This window comes from Sardina pilchardus, chromosome 17, assembly GCF_963854185.1.
Source record: "Sardina pilchardus chromosome 17, fSarPil1.1, whole genome shotgun sequence".
Lineage (NCBI taxonomy): Eukaryota > Metazoa > Chordata > Actinopteri > Clupeiformes > Clupeidae > Sardina > Sardina pilchardus.
In genome coordinates this window covers 8,340,812-8,351,218 of record NC_085010.1, presented here as the reverse complement: position 1 = coordinate 8,351,218, position 10,407 = coordinate 8,340,812, and the positions used below count along the sequence as shown (strand labels likewise).

General features: G+C 41.9%; 1 protein-coding gene across 1 annotated transcript; it reads left to right on the top strand.

The window, feature by feature from the left end:
- Positions 1-2,261: 2,261 nt before the first annotated feature.
- LOC134061682 (perforin-1-like) lies at positions 2,262-9,875 on the top strand. Its single transcript, XM_062517442.1, has 5 exons — positions 2,262-2,791; positions 3,283-3,421; positions 3,954-4,174; positions 4,971-5,757; positions 9,798-9,875. Exons 1-5 carry the CDS (start codon positions 2,262-2,264, stop codon positions 9,873-9,875), a joined length of 1,755 nt encoding a protein of 584 aa, XP_062373426.1.
- The last annotated feature ends 532 nt before the right edge of the window (positions 9,876-10,407 follow it).

The window sequence follows — 10,407 nt, the reverse complement described above, 5'->3', positions numbered from 1 at the left end:
ACAAAGTTAGAGCTTTTTGGCAACAAACACTCTAAGTGGGTCTGGCGTAACAAAAAGATGAGTATGCAGAACAGCACCTCATGCCCACTGTGAAGTATGGGGGAGGATCGGTGATGCTGTGGGCCTGTTTCTCTTCCAAAGGGCCTGGGAACCTTGTTAGGGTGCATGGCATCATGAATGCTTTGAAATACCAGGACATTTTGAATCAAAATCTGGTGGCCTCTGCCCGAAAGCTGTCGATGGATCGTCACTGGGTCGTTCAGCAAGATAATGACCCTAAATATATGGCCAAGTCTACACAGAAATGGTTCACCAGACACCGTATCAAGCTCCTACCATGGCCATCTCAGTTCCCAGACCTCAACCCCATTGAAAACCTGTGTGGTGAGTTGAAGAGGAGAGTGCAGAGGAGAGAACCCAGGTCGTTGGATGATTTGGAGATTTTGTGCAAAGAGGAATGGTCGAAGATCCCTCTTTCTGTTTTCTCTAATCTTGTGAAAAATTATAAAACAAGATTAGGTGCTGTTTTATTAGCAAAAGGGGGTTGTACGAAGCATTTACATCAGGGGTGCCAATAATTGTGGCACACATGATTTGATGTAAAATAATTATTTCTTAATGTGGGATTTTTTTCCTTCTAAATAAATGCACTTGTATTAAAGGTTGGATTTTACGCTTTTTTTTCCATTGTGGTCCTATATTATTTGGAAAAAAAAAGAATTTATCAGAAGCTAAAGAACACATCTTAAAGGAATACGCCACCCAAAAATGAAATTAAGCTAGTCTCGGTCACCCCCAGAGTTAGAACAGTGAAAAAAACCCGGTTAAAATCCGTCCGGGCATTCTCCTGCTTTGGGAGCAGCGATGTTAGCTTTAGCTTAGAACAGTTGCTGTAGTTGAAGGGTGTCAGTGAGCACGTCCTCCAAAAAGTGACCGAGACGTCTACATTTTTTTCTAAATATATCTTGGGAGCCGTGTGTTCAAAACGAGTACAAATCATAATGCAAAATCGAACGAGACTATTACCTGGGCAGATCTTTACTTGGAACTATTTTCAGCCTCATCGCCGACGAAGCACCGCTAGCTAGGCGCAAAGTTCTCACGTAGCACCACTTGTAAACTCCCAACTAGCTTCGACTGGAACTTCACAAGTGGTGCTACGTGAGAACTTTGCGCCTAGCTAGCGGTGCTTCGTCGGCGATGAGGCTGAAAATAGTTCCAAGTAAAGATCTGCCCAGGTAATAGTCTCGTTCGATTTTGCATTATGATTTGTACTCGTTTTGAACACACGGCTCCCAAGATATATTTAGAAAAAAATGTAGACGTCTCGGTCACTTTTTGGAGGACGTGCTCACTGACACCCTTCAACTACAGCAACTGTTCTAAGCTAAAGCTAACATCGCTGCTCCCAAAGCAGGAGAATGCCCGGACGGATTTTAACCGGGTTTTTTTCACTGTTCTAACTCTGGGGGTGACCGAGACTAGCTTAATTTCATTTTTGGGTGGCGTATTCCTTTAACCAGGGGTGTCAATCATTGTGGAGGACGCTGTATATATATATATATATATATATAATTATATATAATTATTATTATTATTATTTACCTTTCATATGTATTTATTGTGTAAAATGTATTTATTGCGTGCTCTTGTTGTTGTCTACCACTTTAGAGAAATGACATGACATGGACTTCACGTATGCACATAAAAAAGGAAAAGTAATAAAAGATGCACTTCATTAGCCAGGCGTGCCATGCTGCACGCAGTAAAGCCACCAAAACATGTATTTTTAGATGCTTTCACCCTTCGTATTCTTTGTATCTCTATCTCACACACACACACACACACACACACACACAAACAAACACACACACGCACACACACACAAACAAATACACACACACACACACACACACGCACGCACGCATGCAGTCAGTGCCACTCTGCTTTTAGCACTGAGCAAACGTTTCCATCTACAAGCCACTGCCCTCACGCCAGATCTGCATCTGTGTGACTCTGGTCGGGTCACAAGCATTGTCCGAATACCTTCAACACCCTTACAATCATCAACCACATGTCTGATTAATATAACGGCCACTTCATCAACAATAATCAAGGTAAGAAAGTGTGTTTCTATATGCACAATACATCAGCACAATTGTATCATAACTGAAAAGATGACTAGTACTTCTCCAAGCAATTGTACCCACAACAAAAACCTAATGACTGCTTTTCTCTTTTATCTTTGCAGTGCCAGTGCCATGGGTGTTCCAGTCGTTACCGTTATGGCAGCTGTCTGTCTCACCCTCATATCCCACACCACCCAGTCGTGTACTAGAGGCTCCATACGTGAGTGCAAAAAGGCCGAGTTTGCCCCAGGGTCCACACTGGCCGGCGAGGGCTTCGACATCACCAAGATGCAGCGCACGGGAGTCTCTGTCATCGACATGAGCCTGTGGAGAGGTGAGGACAACACCTGCCTCCTGTGCAGGAACCCGTATCAAGAGGGCAAGATGCAGAAAGTCCCACTGGCAGTGGTGGACTGGAGACCCAGTGAAGAATGCAGTGTGAGGGTCATCAGCACACAGCACCAGTCCAGCGAGTCCCTGATGCGCTCCAGCACGTCCAGTGTGGAGAACAACTGGGAAGCTGCAGTAGGACTACAGGCCAACGTGGGGAGAGGCTCTTTGATGCTGGCTGGGTCCAAGTCAAAACTAGCTGATTACTCTTTGGAGAAAATGTGGGACAAATTCACATTCTTCAGTCAAAAGGTGTTCTGTAGCCACTACAGGTATGGAGAGGAAAATGACTTTATTAGCTGTAGCATTCTGAACATAACATGTGTTTTTGCATCATACATCACTGCAGTGCTGAGTATGTGTGTTTCTGTGAGTGACAGTGACAGGGGCAGCCCACTGGTTAGGGCTTCAAGCTTGTAATTAAAGGGTTGCCGGTTCAATCCCTGACCAGTAGGGAAAAATGTGGGCGGGGGAGTGGTTGAGCACTGCTCTCCCACTTCCACATCTGAAATGCCCTTGAGCAAGCTCTGGGTTAGTGTGTGCTTCACCTCACTGTGTGCTGTGTGTTTCGCTAATTCACCGATTAGAATAAAAATTGAAGACCAACATTCCCTCAGGGGATCAAAAGAGTACTTATACTTACTGTATACACTCATATTAGTTAGGTTAGTTAAGGTGATGATACATTTCAAGGAGTGTTCTGATCACTATAATGATGACCACAAAAAAGTACAGTATGAGATCTCTCTGTTGCCTTCTACAGCTACAGGGTCTCCAACCAGGCCGTACTCCACCCAGAATTTCAGCGTGCAGTCAATCTTCTCCCCAAGAAATACACCACTGAGAACAAACAACATTTCTTCAAGCTCATCGACACCTTTGGCACTCATTCCATGACAAAAGTAAGTATGTTGCATTCAAAATACAGTCCCTGGCTTTGTGTCAACTGTAAACATTACTGGCTATCCTCATTTTTGCTTTTTTATTGAAATTTTGATTTTGAAATTGTGCTTGAAATGTTGCTTTTTAAAATCAAAGTTGTTAATGTCCAGTGAAAGACCTTATTTTGAATATTGAAGGAAAGCTGTGAACTGCTAGAGTGAAATAACAAAACTGCTAGTGTAAATCATCAAATCTAAGTTGTAAACAAACGCCCTTAGGTAAACAACTTATTCAATTTAATTATGGTGTTTGCTGAAGTTACGACCGGCTCAAAAGCCACAACATAGAGAGATGGACTGGCGGGCAACAGAGTTTATTAAAAATAGAGAATGTCAATAATCATCAATAATCTAGGCCAGCCTAACAGATGTAACTGTACTGTAGGTGACTTTTGAAAAAGTATTTAAAAAGTTAAAATCTCTTCAAATTTTACATATATATGAAATTAGGTTCACACTTCACAAGTAGGTTCACGTCTACAACTGCCTTTAGGTGACTCTTGGTGGGATGGTGCAGTCGGTGACCAGCATCAGGAGGTGCTTGGCCTCCCTACAGGGCCTGACCGTGGATGAGATCCAGATGTGTCTGAATGTGGAGGCTGAAGTCAGTGTTGGGAGGAGATCCCATCAGGCAGGAACAGAGCTGAAGCGTTGTCAGGCGGTGAAGAACAAGTTAGAGGCGAAGGAAAGCATCTCTGCCACCATTAAGGACAGGTGAGCTAAAGGAATTTGTGAAATTACTCCTGTTTGGTTCAGCATACAGTCCTCAGATTAGGGCTGCACAATTTCAGGAAAATATCTATTCTCGATTTTTCTGACAGATATTGAGATTGCTATTTGTAATTAGATTTTTGAATGTCAATGAATTGACCCTAACCCTAACCCTATTCTTGTAAGCGTAGAATCTGCCATTCAGAATACATGTGCACGATTCGGCTCTATGGCAATAGCCACTTTTCGGCCTCCATCTTTAGAATGCGCTAGCCAAGGAGGGACATACTGTACCTGCAATTCCAGCTCTGCCTTTCGTGTTTGTCGTTCAGTTACCGACCGACAGAGTTGTGCTCGCGGCTGCAGGAAACCTCTACCGATGAATCACTTAATGATCTTTAGGTGATTCATCGGTGCAGGTTTGCCGATTTCTTCGCCACTTTTGCTTTTCGTTTTCGCTCGTTTTACGCTTGCAGGTTTCGCAGAGCTTCCCCTACAGCTTTAGTGTGCATATTTTACAACACTCCTCAATCGGTCACTCTGCCTTTTCATGAGCATGATCACAAGGCTAGAGACTGTCTGATTGTCCGGTGGCACAAACTTGCAATCATGGTTTTTCCACTCAGAGGCGCAAGGGTGAAGCGAGACAGCCATCATTCAACCCAAAATAAGTCAAATAACCATTCCAATGAATCCAAAGCTGATCAGAGTAAGGCAAATTAAGCTAAAAAAAACTTGCAGTTCACATTTCAAAGAGAGCTCTTTTTTTAATCCTTGCCATTCTCATTCCTCCTAACAGGTTCACAGAGGTCGTTGGTGGCAACACCACAGAGCGTGACACTTTCCAAAAGTGGCTCTCCTCCGTGCCTGGCCACCCAGAGGTGATGTCCTACTCACTGGATCCCCTCCATGAGCTGCTGCCCTCCAACCTTCCAGTGCGGAGAGAGCTGCGCAAAGCAATTAGACATTATATTCTAGAGAGGGGTCTCTGGCAACACTGCCCTGGGCCCTGCGTATATGGCATCAAAAGAGACCCGGAGGAGCCTTGTGTCTGCAGTTGTGATGGTGACCCTGGTTTAGGTGGTGACTGTTGTCCCACAAAACGTGGTCTTGCCCGGGTCATCATCACTGTAGTGGGGACTTCTGGTTTGTGGGGTGACTACACCACAGCTACTGATGCCTATGTGAAGGTGCTCAACTCTCAGAACATGGAAATTGGCAGAACCCCTGTGATATGGGACAACGACTCTCCTCAGTGGAACATGGACTTTGACCTGGGTTACGTCATCCTCTCCCAGACCAGCACAGTGATTGAGGTGTGGGATGAGGACAGCAAGTGGGATGACGACCTGCTCGGAACCTGCACTATCAACCTCATGGACCTCGGAAGAGGGGGATGGACCATCTGTGGGAAGATAAAGATCCACTCTGAAATTGCAGTGACCTGTGGCCCAAGCCTGAGTGGATCGTCCTGCTCTGAGTACATCAGCTCTCCCGTCGATGGTCAACATATCCAACCCATCCCAGAGGAGATACTGATGAAAATGGGAGTGTTTGAGGATGATGAACTCCCCCCACAGTTAAATGTGAGAAAGGAAAACGAGGAAACAACGTCAACCATGTTTAGTCAGTCTGAAGAAATCATCGAAACAAAGTCACCAAAACTACAATCTTTTTGTCTCGCATAGGATCATCTTATCTATTAGCTTGTTCACCTTTCAGTATGTTTTTTTTTTTATCTGTATTGTTAAGGGAACTATTAATTGTTCATTTGTGTGTGTATGTGGGTGGGAGGGATGGTGTGGAATGCCAAATATTGCCGATAGTTGAGTAGACTTCCATTTTGGCAAGACTGACCCAGTACCCATTCGCTTCATTGACTTCGCCACCTGGACTTGACTCAAGCAAGCTTGCTGAGTGATAGATGTCTTTAGGCTGTTTCACTATATTAATAGTTTAAAAATGTTCATGGTGATGAAAATGTTCACCACTGATGAACTGGAAATAAAGTCTGCTCTAGTCCAACGGTTTTGTCTTATTTTCAATGACACTCTGTAGTTTTGAAGTACTGTAGCTATGCCATATGGAAAATAGCACTGCCTTCCACATTGTTCATTAGAAAATACTTACAGAGTTACACATTCATGTGTGTGGAGGGGGTTGAGAAGAGAGTGGATAGCCTATAGAGTGGAACAGTTTTTACTGTTGACAGACATTGTGACAATATAGTACAACACGCCAGTGATTGTGCAACCAGTATGTACTTTAACAACAAAATATTAAGTCTAACAAAAGCCAATTTAATAACCAGGCAAAAATCATCGCATGCTAATTCAACACCATGGATAAGACCAGGGTCGGACTGGGAACAAAATTCGGCCCTGGCAATCTTCTCCTGGACCGGCCCACCACTGGACAATAGACTTAAAGAGATTTTGCAGTTAAAAACAAAAACAAGCAAACAAAAGAAATGCAATATTGCATCAATGAAATACACAAATAATAAGTAAAATGCAAAGGAAGTAAGAAAGTAAACAATGTGATCAGAGAAGACAAAATGAAAACACCTTAGTGCCAATTTCACTGTAGGATAAAGATATATTTGTGACTCAGGTGTCATCAAACAGGATGAACAAAAGATGGCAGGAACCTCCTCCAAAACTACTGTATGTTCCTTTAAACTATTGTATATTGTCCAGCTCTGTACCTCCAAGTGTGAGAGTGAGTGAGTGAGTGAGTGAGTGTGTGTGTGTCTGTCTGTGTGTGTGTGTGTGTGTGTGTGTGTGTGTGTGTGTGTTTTAGACTTAGACTGCAGTGTCCAACACTCTCAGGTAAAGTGGACTTATGCTCAAAACTCCAGCTTACAGCCGTCACCACACAGAAGAGGGGAAGTGGGTATTAGGAAGGTCCGTCTATCCCTGTGTGCACCAGACTGTGTGTGTGTGTGTGTGTGTGTAGAGGTGTTGTTTTGTCCCAACCAGGCAGTAAACCCCATATATTCTAAGTCAATGCACACATATCTGTCTTTAGCCTATATTATATTTTATACAGGTAAAACATGAAAAAGCAGTTTTAGAAAGTACGAATAATATATTTGAGTTTTGCCATGTTAACTTATGGAGGCTGACAGCCTGTGGGTCATGAAGGGCATTTATTTGGATCTGCAGTGCCTTTAACCACGTACAGTAAAAACAGAGTGAAATAACATATCTAGCTATAATGGCATGGTATTTCCATAACACAGTTAGCCTATTAGCTGGTTTCATTCTCACTGAGCTCAATGTATGTGTTGATGTGGGGAACTATTTTTCATATATTAGGTAAAAACATCTAATTTGCTCGAATTGTGTGATAGAGTACACAATTAAGAAAAAACAATGATGGGAATGTTCATGACTCATTTCTATATTTGTTGTAATGTAATAATATTAATTATCATAAAAATGTTTTGAGGCCCTTAGTCCGTGAGCCAGGGCCTCAAATTATGGAAACCGTTACCGAAAAGGTGGCAAAGGCTACCATACCTTTTCTGAAAGCCTGGGATCTCAGCTTTTCAATGATGTATGATGGCCATCTGACAAGAGTAGCTGTTTTGAGTTATGACACATAATGTAAACTAAGGTTAAAGAAATAATGTGTATAAATCAAGCAGAACACTGGAATATTTTATTTTGTTATGTTTGGTATCATTTTAAAGGGGAGACTCTGAGCTTTCATTTAAATCCTTTTGTGAACATTTTGGATAAGTACAGCCAACCCTGGAGCTCTTCAAACCTTTAATCACACACATTTCCCTACCATTTCCCTGCCATTTTTTTGTCTTTTAATCCTGTGGCACCTGGGAGCATCAGAGAAACAAAATCCAAACACTGAAATACTGGCATGACCCTAAGGATTCAGGAAATGTATAATTTATCCATATTATCTGATTTGGAGGGGGTGATTTACAGTCTTGTATCAGAGATGGCGTTTTTTCAAAGACATAAACAGTAGTGTACTATTACCCTTGGCTAATTTGTTGATAAGTGGAGTTGAAAGTCTGAGGTAAATATATTTTAGATAATAATTATTGATACAGATCATTTTGAAAAAGTTGTTATTCAGCATTCTCAGCATTTTTAGATAGTTAAAAAGGTCCTTAATACGTATCCACCACATATCATTTATATCAGGTCCCCACTTTCTTTGAATTTACATAACAAAATGAATGCCTTGTTCTCATGCAAGAAAATACACGTATACACAGGCTGCGATACTGTAAGTGCATTTGCAGGCCATGGTAAAGTGTCAGCCCTAAAACTTTTTCAGAAGAATGAAAACTTCTGTGAGACCTTTCAGAAGGTTGGGGCAGACTGGGCAATGACACCTGAGTTGTATGCAGCCTTAAAGGAGTTCACATGTCAAATGTACAGCTCCAATTCCAGAATCACCAACATCAATGAAATGAAGTATGCACTTTTTTTGTGCAAAGAAAGGCGTAGAATCCTGGCAGTTAACTCCATGCTCGGATTCTCTCAGGAAGCATGGTCTCAGAGCTAACTATCAAGGTGCTATCTGGAGAAGATGCCTCGAGAACAACCCTGAAGTTCCTTCCCCAGTTGAGCATGGGTGGTCTAGATTGGACCAAGATGGTGACTTACAGCTCTCCATAGACTGGTTCAATGTCTCCATTGGTCCCGAAGCAGTACTTGAGTTTCTGTCCTGCTCATGCAAGAGGGACTGTGTCACTCCTCATGTCAGTGTGTTGCACTGTATAACAACTTTTTCAAAATGATCTGTATCAATAATTATTATTTCAAATATATTTACCTCAGACTTTCAACTCGACATATCAACAAATTAACCTTAAGGGTAATAGTACACTACTGTTTATGTCTTTGAAAAAACGCCATGTCTGATATAAGACGGAAAATCATCCCCTCCAAATCAGATAATATGGGTAAATGATACATTTCCTGAATCCATAGGGTCATGCCAGTATTTCAGTGTTTGAATTTTGTTTCTCTGATGCTCCCAGGTGCAACAGGATTAAAAGACAAAAGATGGCAGGGAAATGGCAGGAAAATGTGTGTGATTAAAGGTTTGAAGAGCTCCAGGGTTGGCTGTACTTATCCAAAATGTTCACAAAAGGATTTAAATGAAAGCTCAGAGTCTCCCCTTTAAAATGATACCAAACATAACAAAATAAAATATTTCAGTGTTCTGCTTGATTTATACGCATTATTTCTTCAACCTTAGTTTACATTATGCATCATAACTCAAAACAGCTACTTTTGTCAGATGGCCATCATACATCATTGAAAAGCTGAGATCCCAGGCTTTCAGAAAAGGTATGGTAGCCTTTGCCACTTTTTCGGTAACGACCAACCCCTCTGGCTCACGGACTACCTACGCACTCTGCAAATTCTGCGTAGGCTATGGGGAGCAGCGACCCTGCTTATGTACGAAAACATTTATTTATTTAATGGCGTTCACTAACGAAAGTTTGGGAGGAGCATGACGGAATTTGCCACTCCTCCTTCAATCAGTCAGGTTACTTATTCGCAGTCTACCTGCTGAAGCTTCAGCAACGGCACTACTCCATTGGCAACCCACTACCTCCCCTTACACCTCCCGTCTTTCATAGGTAAAGAATAAAGGGGTGCATGGCAGAATCCTGCCCGACTCTGGTCAGCACAATCAACTCCGGCGTGATTCTTCATGACCCTGGCCAGAGACTTCGGCAAACATGATCTTTTATTAGCCTATGCTTTAATGTGTGCAAATTTCGGAATGTGAACTAGTGAACAATACATTTTTCATTCACAAAGAAAATTGATGTCCTTAAAGGTTGAATATTTCCTCATTAAGATCAATTTCCAAAAGATGATTTTATATCATCAACTTTAGCATGTGTTCCAATACTTTTGGAGGGGACTGTACCTGTATATATCCACAAACTCGTATAACCAGGAGTGCTGCTTGGGTGTAGATAATCAAAAAGTATTCCTCCGGTGCTCATCAGTTTGGAGATCCAAAAATGTATAATCTGGTAGTGAGTCTGAGGCACTCGAGAAGCTATCTTTTTTATAAAAAGCCTTTATTAAATTTGGCTATCCATTAAAAATGCCAACATGTTTCGCCGAAACATGTTGGCATTTTTAATGGATAGCCAAATTTAATAAAGGCTTTTTATAAAAAAAAAAAAACCTTCTCGAGTGCCTCAGACTCACTACCAGATTGTACCTGTCTGTATA